The sequence below is a fragment of the Notechis scutatus genome, chromosome 12 (assembly GCF_049901735.1).
Source record: "Notechis scutatus isolate UNSWTSFEM ecotype Mainland chromosome 12, rNotScu1.2, whole genome shotgun sequence".
In the NCBI taxonomy this organism is placed as follows: domain Eukaryota; kingdom Metazoa; phylum Chordata; class Lepidosauria; order Squamata; family Elapidae; genus Notechis; species Notechis scutatus.
In genome coordinates this window covers 1,529,614-1,545,242 of record NC_142020.1, presented here as the reverse complement: position 1 = coordinate 1,545,242, position 15,629 = coordinate 1,529,614, and the positions used below count along the sequence as shown (strand labels likewise).

Below are 15,629 nucleotides of genomic sequence, written 5' to 3'. Positions count from 1 at the left end.
CAGCATTTCCCAGCATCGTCACGGTGAAAATTTGCTATTTTGAGTTCTCCAAGTGGGAGAATGCACAACTTCGTGGGTTAATTTGTGTTTATTGGGTCGCCCCTCACATTTCATAGGCTGAGGTTGCTGCAGATGAGACCCAGATACTGACCCCCCACCGCCCCCCTGCCCATCCAGGCTCTGCCCTGGGTGATACCTTTTAATGTGCTTGGAAAGCCACAGGTAGGTAGTTACCTGCCTTAATTAGTCCTCCTGCTGCTAAAGACCATCCTGGGCAGTTTGGGTGCATTTGGGCAGCAGCCATAACCGCAACCAAGGCCCACTTGGACCACCACCTCTCCTGCAGAGGCTAGGACCCCCTGCCCTGGAATTGCCTTGCAGCCAACCCATGGCTGGTGGGATCCCTCCCCAGGAAGGACCTGCACATCCTGAGGACACATACTAAGGGCGTCACATACTACTGAATCTTGGGGAAAGTCTTCCGAGCAGCTAGGAATTTGGGGTGGGGGGTGTTCGCTAATGTTACACCTGCATTGCCTGCTTAGCTGGTGCTGCCACTTAACACTCCCCCCCCCCCCTTCCCCATTCCTAGCAGCTCATAAGTCTTGGCTGACCTCATACAAGAAGAAGCTGGGGTCAGTGTGGCTTAACATGCAGAGGGGGTTGGCACAGCTGGGAAGTCAAAAGACATGGGGTGGTCTGGCTGGCGGGGGGGGGAGGCAGGCAGGGCAACACTTTGGACAGAGCTGAGAAGCACCTGTGGACGGAGGGTTAGATTAGGAGTTCAGCTACAGAATTCTTTTTTATTGGCCAAGGATGATTGGACACCCAAGGAATTTGTCTTGGTGCAAATGCTCTCAGTGTCCATAAAAGAAAAAATACATTCGTCAAGAGCCAAGAATCATCAGGTACAACACTTAATGATAGTCATAGGGTACAATAAGCAATCAAATCATACTAGGAAACAGTCCATATAAATCGTAAGGATACAAGCGACAAAGTTAGTCATGCAGTCACAAGTGGGAGGGGATGGGTGATAAGGAGTGAGGAGAAGATTAACAGTAATAGTAGTGCAGACTTCGTAAATAGTTGGACAGTGTTGAGGGAATTATTTGTTTAGCAGAGTGATGGCTTTGGGGGGGGGAAATTCCCCTTGTGCCTAGTTGTTCTGGTGTGCAGAGGATCCTGGCTGCATTTAGTGCTGAGATAAAAATTATAAGTTACTCTTTTATAATAGAATTCATATAATTAGACTAGAAGATTCTCTTTTGCTCTTTCTGATGCTTCTTGTTAACTTTTTTCTCTTTTTCTGCATAGACACCTCCCCCCACCCCAAAACCTAAAATGTGTTCAGTCACAAGTACACGATACATTGTTATAATCTTCTTGGAGATGGGAAGTTCTGCTAGGCAACAAGGGAATATCCTCCCAGAAACCCAGCAGCCAAACCAAGCTAAGACACTGAAACAATGTCATGCTGACCCTCCAGCTTGTCCTTTAGCATCTAGAGAATAGTGGGTGGGGGTATGTGTGTGTGTGGGGAGGGCTTCTTGGGCATGGCTGTTCTGGGCAGGGGTCTAAAAAGTATTGCTTGAATATGGAGGCTTGCTCTTCTTGTACCCAGTCCACTTGGGAAGGGACTTGAAGGCCCGTTTGCAAACGCTTATTTTCTTTAATAAACCTTTGAATGGTGAACCAGACTTGTTCCTGTGTTGTGAGTATTGAATAATTGGGTTCTGACATGTCCCAGTGAGATCCCCAATTCAGCCCAGGACCCACCAGAACTTCTCCGACAGCCGGTTCCAAGAGCCCCTTCCACCGGGTGGGAATCTCCCCCGGGGAAGCCAGCCTGAATTCTAACCCCCCAGATCAGCGGAAAAGAAGGGCCGGGCCAGCCCTCCTGCGGGCGAGGGGGGGGGGCGCTCTCGGCCTGCTCGTTCTGCGACCTCCACCCCGAGCTGCCAGCCCAGGCCCTCCGCCCCCGCCGGCCGGGCTCCGTCTTCCCGGACTCGCCAACCGGACCGCTGGACGGCCCCGAGGGTGCGGCGCTTGGGGCGGGGCAGGCCAGGCCCGGAGGGGGTGTCCGTGGAGGGTCAAGCCCCCCGCACCATCCAAGCCCGGGCGGGGGCGAGGAAGGCGCGCGCCCGGAGGGAAGCAGGAGCGGCGGCGGCGGCGGCGGCTTGCGCGCGCCCTCCTGCCCGCGCCCGGGAGGCGGTTCCCGGCCCGCCCCTCCCTCCCGTGCTGCTTAGCGGCGCGGGAGGCGGGTTGGAGTTTAAATCCTGCCGGCCAATGGGCAGCGCGCTCGGCCGCCCGTAACGCTCCGGCTCCGGCTTCGAAGGCTCCGGCGGCGGCGGCGGCGAGCGAGCGAGCGAACGGACGGGCGGGCGAGGGCGGCGGCGGCGGCGGCGGGGATGAGCGCGGCGGTGCCCGGCAGGAGCTCCCGGCCGGCGGGGGTGGCGGCTCCCGGGCGGGGGCGGCGGCGACGGCGCAGCAGAAGCAGCAGCCGCCCCAACCGGCGGCGCCCGCGCCCTCCTCCTCCTCCTCCTCGGCGTCGGAGAGCCGGGCGGTGCCGGAGGTGCTGGTGGACCCTCGGAGCCGGCGCTGCTACAGCCTGGGCCGCTTCCTGGGCAAGGGCGGCTTCGCCAAGTGCTACGAGATCACGGAGGCGGAGAGCCGCGAGGCCTTCGCCTGCAAGGTGGTGCCCAAGGCGCTGCTGCTGAAGGCGCCGCAGAAGGAGAAGATGACCATGGAGATCGCCATCCACCGCAGCCTCCAGCACCGCCACGTGGTGGCCTTCCAGGGCTTCTTCGAGGACAGCCACTTCGTCTTCGTGGTGCTCGAGCTCTGCCGCCGGCGGGTAGGCAGGCGGGCGGGGCGGGAGGGGCCCCGGGGGTATGTGTGCCCCTCGCCGGTTCTGCTCCTGCGCTTGGCCGGGAGGGGGGGAGGGGCTGCCCTCGCCCGGCCCGCCGGTGGCCGGCGGAAGCCGCGGCAGTGCCCCCTCCCCCGGCTGCCGTTAGACTCCCAGGAGGAGGGGGCGGGGGCTCCGGCCTCCCCCATTTGAAAGCGAGCGTTTCGGCCGTCTCTGTCGCGGGATCGGCTGCTCCCTTCTCGGCTTGGATCCTGCCTGGCGCTCTCCGAGGGCCAAGCGGGGCTCCTGGGTGCCTAAACGCTGAGCGTCGGCAAACGGGCTGCGGGCTGACCTGGGGGAGAAGGGAGGCGACCCCGGGCTCCCCCAACCGCTTCTCTTCCCGACTTCCATCTTGAAGCCTCTTTTGGGCTCCTCCCTGCCCCCCCTTGCCTGAAAGCAACTCGAGCGGGAGTGATGCCTTGTGCAGGTGTGTCCATGCCTCTCCCAGGTGAGCTTTACAAATCAAAGAAAACCCCTTCCTTGGGGCCAAAGACCAGCAAAGGAGGGCATAAAAGACACAAGGGACGTTAAACTTGCATGCAAAAAGACCCAGAGACATAGAAACTACCGGGAGAACCTAAAACCGAGGGGTAGTTGCAGTCCGTAGGGGGCTGCAGGGGCACCTGGCAAACCAGATCTGAGACACTCTAGAACAGGGGTGTCCAACCTTGGCAACTTTAAGACTTGTGGACTTCAACTCCCAGAATTCTCCAGCCAGCTTTTCTGGGAGTTGAAGTCCACAAGTCTTAAAGTTGCCAAGGTTGGACACCCTGCTCTAGAATAAGACACAGGATCTGGTTTATGGCAGTTGAATCGGACGCAGCCCCTTGCTTGGCCCCTTTTCTCATTCCGACAGCCTGGGGGGGGGTCGCATTCCTACTTGGAGTGAGGACCCTTCATGGAGCAGGCCTTTTGGATGAAGCAGACACCAGTCAGCGAGGAATCTCCTGCACTGAAGTCTAGGGGGGGAGTCTCCAGCCGTGTCCACTTTTAAGCCTGGTGGACTTCAACTCCCAGAGCAAAGCTGGCTGGGGAATTCTGGGAGTTGAAGTCCGCCAGACTTAAAGTGGCCAAGATTGGAGACCCCCCTGGCCTAGGAAGAGATATAAAGAGAGGTGGTGTGGTGGGAGAGGGGTTTCCAAGGAAATGTTGGCGCACTGACCAGTGGCGGAAGGATCACCCCTCCCAAATATCTAATTGGTCCTCTGCGAGTATCTTCTTCCAGCCAGCGTCTTGCTCAGAGTTTGGGGATGGGGTTAAGGAGACTGATCAGGATGAATCCTCCTCCTGAGGGGTGGGATGCAGAGCAAGGGGGGAGGCCACCCTCCCCCAGAAGCCCAGATTGTTCTCAATGGCTCCTGGAGGGATGAGGTTTCTGGGCTCTGCAGCGGGTGCCCACCTGGGCAGGTTTTCTATCCTTCGGCCAGGGCGCCTCCTTCCAGGAGGGGGGTCCCTGCAGAGGTTCTGAAAGAAGGCTTCCTTGGGGGGGGGGGTGCAATGGTCCAGCTGTGGCTGGAGCCAGTTCTTTGGCAGCTTTGCAGGAGGCGCCCGGAAGAGCCGAGTCATCATTCAGTTGGCCTGATTGAGCCAGTGTCCGGCTGTTTCCCATGGCTTCCTCTTTCCTGCACGCCAGCAGTTGCTGGTGGTGTCTTTTCTGCTGGAGGAGATCCTGTGCTGCTCCTGGTGTAGAATTGGATACCTGGGTCTACTGAGTGGTAGCAGGAGCTTTTTGGCTTGGAGGGGGTGAAGGGGTTGTACTTCTCCAGGGGGAGACTCGGTTGGGGTCAGGGCAGCCTGGAGGTGACCTCAGGCCACTAGTTCAGCTGGCCTTTGGTTGAAGTGGGGATAGCAGGGGTTGGTACGGTAGCAGGAGGCCATTTCTGATGGAAGGCATTTCACTGGAGCGGGTTTGGGAAGGGGTTGCTTGCAAACTTAAGGATGACTCTGCAGGGGGGCTGATCCCCCATTCTGGAGGTGAATTTGGCTGGAGGGTCACTTTCAAGGACACCCTTCGGAATTCAGCCTGAGGACTGTTTGAGCTAGGGAGAAACCTGCCAACTTTGATCTTTGGATTTTTGAGCCCAGGGTTCTTCAGGATTGGGGAGGGGGAATTTGTGCTTTTGAAGAGGGTGTCCTCACTGGCCAGGGGGCCATACTTTGGCTTGTCCAGTGCAGGTAGAAGTGGGGTGGGGGCTGTTTCTCCTGGGGCAGGAGAGCCCCCGGTTTTGGAGGCAGGTGAGGCTCAATCTCCGGACTGAGTTTCTGTATTGAGGGGGCTTTGCAATGTTTGCAGGGCAGTTTCTTTGGGGCCTTGGGATTGCCTGGTTTTCCAGAGTGGAGCTCACGGGAGTCCCTGCCAGTATCGCTTTCACAATCATTGGCGAGGGAGTCGTGTGCTTTCTGTGCGCCTTTGAGGAGAGGCAGTGGCCTGAGAGGGTTTAGGGCGGGGGGGGGTCTCCAACCTTCGCAACTTTTAAGACTTGGGGGCTTCAACTCCCAGAGTTCCACAGCCAGCATGTTGGGCAACCCCCCTGCCCTGGTTTAGAGCGGGGGGGGGGTCCAACCTTAGCAACTTTAAGCCTGGCAGACTTCAGATCTGAAGCGTGGCATAGAAACTCTTTGCTGTGAGAGATTCCTACCTCGCCAATGAATCCCAGGTAAACATATTGAAGTCGAAGCTTACTAAACATAAAGGTGGTTTCATAACATTATTGGGTACCTTAGGTTTCTTTATTTTTTTTCTTTAAAATTCCATGTCTAAATCAGGTAACCTATATATGAGAGAGAGACTCCCATTACTTTTTAGAAGAGTAAACAAGCTAAGTTTATATGGGCCTCCTGACTGTATTAATATACTATAGTACAAGGGTCTTCCAATTTTTCAAGTTTAAGACTTGTGGACTTCAACTCCCAGAATTCCTGAGCTAACATGACTGGAGGACAAATTCTGGGAGTTGAAGTCCACAAGTCTTAAAGTTGCCAAGTTTGGGGACCCCTGGTTTAGGGGCTGAGTTAGGGAGGCTTACAAGCACCACGCCTGCTTTGAGTTTCCCCAAAGTTTCTGAATGCTTTTACGAGACCCTCCCTACAGTGGGGAGGGAGGCACTTGCCTCTTCTGACCTCAGCTCCTCACAGTGCTGTCCGGAATGCTCTTCTCTCCCCCCACAGTCCCTTTTGGAGTTGCACAAGCGTCGGAAAGCCCTGACGGAGCCTGAGGCCCGTTACTACCTGCGCCAGATCATCCTGGGCTGCCAGTACCTGCACAGCAACCGCGTCATCCATCGCGATCTCAAACTGGGCAACCTGTTTCTGAACGATGACATGGAGGTGAAGATCGGTGAGTGGGCTGCGGTCTCATTCTCTGGGCAGGGCTGAGTGGTGGGGTGGGACCTCCCCGGCCCGGGAGGGGTCTTGGGCCCTGCTGCCTTTCAGGCCTGGTGGCTCGGTGGCCGCATCCTCTCCAGGATGCTGAAGCAGCCGGCAGGGAAGGTGGGGCTGTTGCCCAGTTGTAGGCAACACTGCACTGTGGTGGCGCAGTGGTTGGAATGCAGTACTGCAGGCTACTTCTGCTGACTGATTGCAATTTGGCAGTTTGAACCTCACCAGGCTCACAGTTGGCTTAGCCTTCCATCCTTCCCAGGTGGGTAAAATGAGGGCCCGGATTGTTGGGGGGCAAGAGACTGACTCTGTACACCGCTTAGAGAGGGCTGGGAAGCGGTGTGTAAGTCTTAGGGCTGCCCAACTCAAACTGTGATTCTGGATGAGATGCAAAAAGGGAAAATGGGGTGGGTTGGGGGACATAATTCATACAAAGTCACTGATTTAAACATTAAAATGGGGAATAGAACCATGCTCCACCTTCCCATAAAGTGGGTGGGTGGGTGGGAACCGCCCAATTTTCACCACCTTCTTAAAGCCAACCAGCGGGAGATTGTCCCAAAGGACAGGGGCTGCCCCAGAGAAGGTCCACCTACCTCCTGAGGCCCTTAGAGGCCTGGATCCAGTGAAGGGCCTGGAATGTGATTCTCCCAGAAGCTGTTGGTGCAATAGGTAACTCAATTCCATGCCGGGAAGATCTTTATGGGTGCCCAGAAGCTCTTTGGGTGCCAGTACAGCTCCCATAACTACCACCCATTCTGCACCAGCTTCTTCAAGAGCAACCCTGCCCAGATTTGGGGCCCCACAGACTCTCCATTTCCAGCATCTGTGGGGCCCTAAACCCATAGCCTCCCGAGTCCGGAGAGAAGCTTTGCCGGGCTAGCTGGGGCAGAGATGTAGCGGACATCGCCTAGAGGTGGAATAGGATCAGGGGGCACGGGCTGGGCTGCTGCCTCCTCCTCCACCCCCAACCTGAGCCAGTCTCAGAGAAAGGCGGAGGAGCCCCGTCAAACCCCGCTGGATCTCCTGAGCTGGTCTAGAAGGAGACCCTGGTCGATGGCCTGAAAGGATGCCGAGAGATCCAGGAGAAGTAAGGAGGACTCTCCCAACTTGGACCCTACAACTAAAGTCTCTGCACTTATCCCACTCTGGGACCTGACTGGGGGGGCTCCAGATAATCACCTGCTTCCAGGACCCCCTGGAGAGGGAGGGAGAGGGAGGGAGAAGACCCAAAGGCTTTCCTGGTTTCCCCCAGCAGCCTCCCAGGTCAGTGTGGTCCAGTCCAAAGCTGCTGTCACCAAAGTCTCAGCCTTGCTCAACTCAGATCTGTTCGGCTCCCGAGGCAGCTGGATTTAAGAGTCCTTCCTTTTGGGGGTGGGGGGCGGAATGTCATGGTGAACTGTGGGTCACCAGGGAGCAATCTGCCCAGGGCAAGGGGCAGAGAGTGGAGGTCTCCAACTCCAGATCCTGTTGCCACTGCCCCACAACGGGGCTGGCCTAGGGGGCGCGCACACACTCTGCACCTGGGAGTTGAGGCCACGGTGGCTGTGAATTGCAGCTGCATTGGCCCAGGGAAAATGGGCCGTTCATGGTCTTGCCACCATGAGCGTGGGCACTGCCAACCCAAGAGGCGGCATCAAGCGGGGTGGACAGGGAAGCTGCCACTCTAACCCTGAAGGCCCAGCCCCAGGAGTGGGATTCTAACCCGCCATCTGTGGGAGGGGTGGGGATGACCTGACCACCCTCTGACTCCTCCAGAAAATGCTAGTGCAATTATCCAGCTGGGTCCCAGCCGGTGCTTCCCCCCCTCTGTCCCGAGCTGTGTCTCGGGCATGCACATCAGGGTGGGGGCACTCAGAGACCTTCATAAAAGGCCAGCCTGGCGTTTGGAACACCGGCTGGAGCCCAAGCCCACCCCAGGACCAGGAAGCGGGGATGGAGCCGGGCTGGAATGCAGGCCTGGTGGGAGGCGCAGGCTCACGTTTCCCGGGCCTGATTCCCGCCGTGTCGCCTGTTGCCCAACAGCTTCTCTTCTGCTGGGCGAAGCGCTAAAGGAGCTAAGAGGCCAAGAGCTTCTGGCTTGTCTCCTTGGTGGGAAAAGCCCAGCGTTGCAATCAGCACAGCAGGAGCAAAGGCCCATCTTCAGAACTTGTCCCTCACTGGCCCTGCGGGTGATTCCTGGAACTCCTGAAATATTGAGCCCATCATGGCTGCCCTTGGATCTTTTTTTCCCCCAAAGAGAGAAAACAGATGTTGGGATTCAAGGGCTTTTCCAAACTCGTAGCTGTTTGCGTCTAGGAGCCCTCGGAGGCTGCTGGGCCGGGGGGAAAGGGGCTTTCCGGAGCTGCGAGAGCCAGGCTGGCCTGTGGCTTGGAGACCCTCTTCGGGTCTATAGCTCAGGCACCTGGGAGAGGTATCTGGGCGGCTCCACCTGCTGGGTTTGGGTGCCCCCCTAGCCAAGCTGGACTCAGGAGCCTGCCCCTTGTGTCTCTCCAGGTGACTTCGGCCTGGCCACCAGGGTGGAGTACGACGGGGAGCGGAAGAAGACCCTGTGTGGGACGCCAAACTACATTGCCCCCGAAGTGCTGTGCAAGAAAGGGCACAGCTTTGAAGTGGACATCTGGTCCATCGGCTGCATCATGTAAGTTGGGGGTGCCTGAAGACAGGTGGAAATCCTAAGAGGAAAACTACACACACACACACACACACACACACACACACACACACACACACAGCAGAAGGGGCCTTGGGGAGGGGAGTCTTGTGCACGCCCCCAGTTCTGCAGATTGGGGAATGGACAAATAGGGGTTCAGGGGGACTCTGCAGACCTTGTCCCAGAGGGGCTTTCTCTCAAAGGCAGCTGGACTTCCTTCTTTGGCTAGAAGATCTCTTGCTTCTCATCCAAGAAGCTTCTTTGGTTCTGACCGAATGGTGGAGAATGGAAGGATTTATGTTCCTTGCAGTCATCTGACCATTCACATTCTTTCTGGTGGCCTCAGTGACTCTCAGAAAGAATCCTAATAACCAGATGACTACAAGGAATAGAAATCCTTCCATTCTCCACCATTTGATCAGAACTGAAGAAGCTTCTTGGATGAGGAGCAAGAAGTCTTCTAGCGCAGTGGTCGCCAACCGGTGGATCAGGAGAAAATTTTGGTGGTCCGCAGAGTAATGTCACCCCCAAAGCAATTAATCCAGGCTGTGCCCACATGACCTGCGGGAACACAAGGCTTGCGTCACTTGCATTGCAAACAACGTGAGGGGGGGGGAGGGCGGAGGGGGGAAACTCGCCCCACGTGCCTGGCCTGGCCACCGGGCTGCTTCTTTCCGCTTCTTTCTTCTGCTTTTGGCTGCATGCAAGGAAAGCAGCCAAAGTCTTTCTTTCTCTCCCCCAAACTCCACCAGAAATGAGTCTTTGGGACCCTGCAAGGCCTCCTGCTCCAAGAGGCTGCGCCAGCAAAGACTCATTTCTGTCGGAGTTTGGGGGAGAGAAAGAAAGACTTCTGCTGCTTCTGCTACTTTCCTTGCATTAAGCCAAAAGTCTCTCTCCCTGAGAACAGAGCTGGAGACGGGATCCTGTGATCCCAAATAAAGAACGATCAATCGGTAGGAAAACGGGGTGGGGAATTTTCCTGCAGACATTTTTGGGGATTTTCCCAGGGTCTCTGGTCTGTGGGATTTAAAATGATGAGTTTGGTGGTCCCTGAGGTCCAAAAGGTTGGCGTCCCCACAAGGGGCAAAGCAAGGGAGTCCAGTTGCCTTTGAGAAAAAGCCCCTTTGGGGCAACCATGACCAGTTGAGGGTCTCCATAGACACCTGCAGGGCTTTCTCTGTAAGAAGGCGGGGCTCCCCAAAGAGCAGAGACAATTCAACAACCTCAGCTTATAACCTGTGGCTGCTTGAAGTCCCTCCGTGTGATTATCGGGCGTGACTTCTCGGTGACAAAAGCCACGTTGAGACACCAGGGACTTGGGAGGCCCATCAGCTGGGTGGCTCAACAGGTGGAACCCTTCCTGCATTGTGCCTGGGGGGTTCGGGTGTGGCTGGCTCTCGTGATCCGGGAAGGGGGAGCAGAACTGGCTCTGCCTTCTGAAAATCGCCACCTCTGGTGGCACTGGAAGATGGGCACTGGGCATCTTGGCTTCAGAGGGGGCTTTATGGGGGGGGGGAATGGTCCTGAAGCTGTTTCTCCTTGCAGGTACACCCTCCTGGTTGGGAAGCCACCCTTTGAAACCTCCTGCTTGAAAGAAACGTACATTCGGATTAAGAACAATGCATACACGATTCCTACGGTGGGTCCTTTTTGAAGGCCCCAGCTGCCCGTTGGGGCTGGGCCGGCTTTGCACTCCTGGCCCCACCATCCGGGTCTGCTTGGCGTGAATGCAGAACACGTGTGTCCTTGCCTGCTCTTCCCTCAGCCTCAGGTGCCTGGGACCCTCAATGAATCGTGGCTCTCCACCTGCCCCCAAGTCTTCCTCCTGTGGCTGTGGGAGCTGCACTCCTAACAGATTGTAGTTTGGCAACACTTGGTAGCTGCTCCCTTTCAGTCCTTTTCATTTCAATGCCTGAAATCTTACGTTGCCCGAGTCACTTTACAGCAGGGGTGTCCAACCTTGGCAACTTTAAGACTTGTGGACTTCAACTCCCAGAATTCCTCAGCCAGCAAAGCTGGCTGAGGAATTCTGGGAGTTGAAGTCCGCAAGTCTTAAAGTTGCCAAGGTTGGACACCCCTGCTTTACAGTCACTTTCTAAGCGGTTTGCAGAGTCAGCCTCTGCCCCCCCCAACAATCTAGCTCCTCATTTTGCTTGTTGAACTTTCAGGGATGGTTGAATTCTGGCTTTTCTGCAACTCATTTTGCTTTGCTTGGAATCCAGGCTAGCAAGTTTAGTTCAGTTTATTGTCATTGCATCCTCGTACAATGAAATTCAATACCATCTTCAGTGTCCAATTTATGACCATGAAAATAAATACAAACACACCTATTTCACATTCCACACATTGAATTGAAAACACCTGATGTTGCATGAATATTGCACTATTATACAGTAGAATTTAACAGCCCTGGGGTAGAAGCTGTTTTCCAGCCTTTTTGTCCTTGTTTTTATTATTGCCCTGTACCGTCTGCCCAGGATGAGATGGATCTTTGAGGATGTTTTGAGCTTTCTTAAGGCAGCGGGAGCTATAAAGCTCTTCCAAAGAGGGGAGAGGGCGACCCAGGATCCTCTGGGCAATGAAATTAACCCTCTGGAGTGCTTTCCTTCTCTGTCACTGTGCAATTGGCAAACCATACAGAGGTGCAGTAAGTTAAGATGCTCACTATGGTGCAGCGGTAGAAGGTCACCAGCAGTTTTTCATTCCTTTGTTGTTTCCTGAGAAGCCTCAGATAGTATAATCTCTGCTGGGCCCTTTTTTGACCAGGGCTGCAATGTGAGCACCCCAGGTCAGGTCCCCTTTTAGGGTAACACCCAGAAACTTAAAACTGCCTCTTGCTCCACTCGGTCTCCATCGATAAGCAAGGGCTGGAGGTCTGATCTGTTCTTTCTAGAGTCCACTATAAGCTCCTTAATCTTATTGGTGTTGAGGACCAAGTTCTTCTCTCCACACCAGGAAAGCACGAAAGTCCCTGGGCCGTAATGCTTTTGGCACTACTAGCTTCATAGCCTCATCAAGGGGACAGACATCGGTAGCGGGATGGCAGTGGTGGGGAATTGTGTAGGAATGGCCTGTGGACCTTCTGCCCCTCCAGCACATCAACCCCGTGGCTGCGAGTCTCATCCAGAAGATGCTGCAGCACGACCCGACCGCCCGGCCCACCATCGACGAGCTGCTAAATGAGGAGTTCTTCACGACGGGCTACATCCCTTCGCGGCTGCCCACCACCTGCCTTACGGTTCCTCCCCGCTTCTCTCTGGCGCCCAGCAGCCTGGACCCCAGCAGCAGGAGGCCTCTTGCGGTGGTGAACAAGGGTGAGCTGGGGGGAGGGGGCGAGGTTTGGGGGCTGGGCCCACCCTGGGCCAGGCAGCTTCTGACTCCGGCCAACTCTTCTTCCCTGGCGCAGGACCAGAGAGCCCCGCCCTGGAGAAAGTGCCCGAGAAGGAGGACAAGGCTGGCACCCTGCTGGAGCCCGGACACCTCCAGCCATGCTACCTGGCCGACCTGCTGCAGCAGCTGATGCGAGTCAGCACTTGCCGGCCCTCGGAAAAAACTCCCATCAGGCAAGGTGAGAGGCGGCTGGCTGGAGGCTGCGCTTTTGAGCCAGCCGACCCGGGTGGCCGCCTTCACTCGCATCTCTCTCGTTCTCCCCAGAGGAGGCTGAAGACCCGGCCTGCATTCCCATCTTCTGGATCAGCAAGTGGGTGGACTACTCTGACAAGTATGGCCTAGGTAGGTAGGTGGTCTCGGGGGAGTGGGGGTGGGTGGGTTAAACAAGGGCACTCTGGAGGGAAACACTCCACAGAAACAGCCCCAACACCCCCAGCTACATTTCCCCCTAGGAGGACGGTTGGTTTTTCTGCATTTCGTGGGACAGAGCAGAGACCCTCTTGGTGGGAGGGCCAGTTTGCACCCCAGGGGCCCTAAAACACACGAGGGACAGCAGATGTGTGGAATCGATGCTGGGTGAACTGAAATTCAGAGTATTGTGATTTGGTCAGATGTGAATATAGAGAGAATTTCTCTTGACAATTTGTCAGGGTTCAAACTGACCCCCCTCCCCAACCCAGGAAAAAGGGGGCTCATTTTGCACTATTTAGGCTGATGACAGGTTTGCCGGAACCACAGCAATTTCTCTCCGTTTTTGCTTCCTTCTTTTTCTGGATTGAGTTAAAAGAGATTTAAAGGATGATGTCCTATGAAATCACGCTTAATTCTTGCTGATATTTTCCCCGCGACGATCTGTGCCCCACCGGCTCCTCCGGGCGCCCCCCTGGTGCTGCGGGGGCCTTCCCACCCGCCAGGGCCATTCCTCCCGTGCTTCCCAGCTCCTGAGGAACGAAGGAGGGCTCGGACGGCCACGGGGGCAGCAGCCGTATCGTGGGTTGCTGCGTCCAGGCAGTCCTGCGGGATTGCGGCCTGATCCAAGGCAGCTGAGGATGCGCCCGCCTTCTCTCCCGCAGGCTACCAACTGTGCGACAACAGCGTTGGGGTCCTTTTCAACGACTCGACTCGCCTCATCATGTACAGCGACGGAGACAAACTGCAATACATTGACCAGAGCGGCTCTGAGCTGTATTTTGACGTGCTCTCGTACCCGGATACTTTCAGCAAGAAGGTGGGGGAGAGGGAGGGGGTGTTGCTCCACCCTTGCCTCAGTTTCCCCTTCTGTCTCTGATGGGCGGGAGGGGAGGGGAGGGTCCCCTCCGTTGCAATCTCGAGTCTGTGCTTGAAGGGGCATCCTTACTTCCATCTGGACTGGAGGAAAAGCCGAGGTCCAGAGGGGGCGGGGGGGTGTCGTCAAAAGGCTTGGTGGACAGATGCTCCCGTCCAAGGGATCGCCGGGGCCAGGGGTGCAGGGGAGGGGGCTCCTGGCTTTTTCCTGGAAGGCGGCCTTTGAGGGGGCTTCTTGTGCGGTGGCTCAGCCCCTGCCCTGCCCTGCCCGGCTCACCTGCTCTGCTCCGCTTTCCCCAGATTAAGCTGCTGGAGTATTTCCAGAACTACATGAGCGAGCACTTGCTGAAAGCCGGAGCCAACGTGACTCCCCGGGAAGGGGACGAGTTGGCACGGCTGCCTTACCTCTTGAACTGGTTTCGCACCCGCAGTGCCATCGTCCTGCACCTGAGCAATGGCACCGTGCAGGTGAACTTCTTCCAGGTGAGGCAGACCCCTCGGTGGGGGTGGTAGCAAAACGCTGGCCTTGCAGGGGCCCTGCTCAGACTGCAGGGCTTCAGTGGCGGAGGGGGGAGCCCTTCTCTCTCCTCCCCCAGGTGCTAGCGCTCTCTCTGGGGACACAGCAGCACTGACCCCCCTGTCCCCGTCCCCAACCTCCACCTGGCTTCCCTGGGAGGAAAGGAGGCAGACCAACGGCAACGTTTCTGAATTGGCACTGGAGTCCTTGCAACCCCCAGTCCTGGGGGCCTCCTAGCCGGAGCCCCGAGCCCCTTCTTAGAACGGGGGGAGGGGGGCACATGCTTTGCCACCAGGCACTGCTGCCCTCCTGGTGCTAAGCGAGCCCGGCCTGCTCTCCTTTCTCGGCCACAGGACCACACCAAGGTCATCCTCTGCCCCTTGATGGCCGCCGTCACCTACATCAACGAACGGCGCGAGTTCCACACCTACAAGCTGGCCCTGATCGAGGAGTTTGGCTGCTGCAAGGCGCTGGCCAGCCGCCTCCGTTACGCCCACACCATGGTGGAGAAGCTGCTGTGCTCTAAATCGGGGGCTGCCGCCACCGCCAAGGCGCCAAGCTAGAGCCGGGGGAGGCTCCGCTTGGCTCAGAACTGCGTGGCCCCTCCTGGAGGCCCCTCCTTGGCCAGGCCGCACCAGGCCCCCGGCTGCCTTAGGGGCCCCTTGGCTACAAAAGGACGAGAACTTAACAGGATGCCTTTCCTCCAGATCCTGATGGTTTCCCCCCTTTCCCTCTTCTGCCCCCCATTCAGACTAAACTGTTTTATACTCACTTTGAATAAAGCCTCTGGCCGTTGCCTTTTGATTCGGATTTAAGCCGCCGTCCGGATTCCTTCTGGAGCCCCTCTCTGGAGGGGGGAGTGCAGGCTCCTTGGCCAGGCGGCTGCAGGCCTGGCTTAGAGGCTGTGCGGCTCATTGCCTTCTGGTGAACTGGGCCTTGGCTTGCTCTGCCTTTGGTGGCCCTCCTCCAGCTGGGGCCCCCAAGGCCCCCCACAGCCAGCCAGCCCTGTGAAGAAGGGGGAGGGTCGGGCCGGGCAACCCTGCAATAAAGTTCGTTTTGGCTCAAGAGTCCCCAAGCCGGAAAACCACATGTGTCCCTGGCTGAAGGAGCTCTGCCCCCCATCCCAGCCCACCAGATCCCTGCACTGACATTGCCCAGGCAGTGTGAGTTGAGGAGACGAGGGGGAGCGGCTCTGGTCACCCCCAGGCCAGGTCTTCTGGGGGGCACGGTTCTGAGATCCAGCAATGTGGGCTCCCTGGGCTGGAGGGTTTCTCACGATTGCACCCGAAGCCCCCACAAGCGGTGAAGAGCAGCCTGCAACTGAGCTTCCCCAGGGAGATCCTGGGTCATTGGAGGTTGGGTGCACCCACAGGAGACCCCCAAATGATGGAAAGGGGCTTGACGAGGACTGTCAAACGCAGGATGGGTGGAGGGCTCAGGCAGTGGGGGCCCTTGGTTATGTACTCCCCACCTCAAGGCATTGTGTGTGTCCACTGCTT

The 15,629-nt window shown here is 57.0% G+C and overlaps 1 protein-coding gene across 1 annotated transcript; it reads left to right on the top strand.

The window, feature by feature from the left end:
- Positions 1 to 2,404: 2,404 nt before the first annotated feature.
- PLK1 (polo like kinase 1) lies at positions 2,405 to 14,934 on the top strand. Its single transcript, XM_087973095.1, has 10 exons — positions 2,405 to 2,857; positions 6,077 to 6,245; positions 8,783 to 8,927; positions 10,485 to 10,578; positions 12,034 to 12,253; positions 12,346 to 12,507; positions 12,594 to 12,671; positions 13,403 to 13,557; positions 13,914 to 14,096; positions 14,484 to 14,934. Exons 1-10 carry the CDS (start codon positions 2,741 to 2,743, stop codon positions 14,691 to 14,693), a joined length of 1,533 nt encoding a protein of 510 aa, XP_087829221.1. The 5' UTR covers positions 2,405 to 2,740; the 3' UTR covers positions 14,694 to 14,934.
- The last annotated feature ends 695 nt before the right edge of the window (positions 14,935 to 15,629 follow it).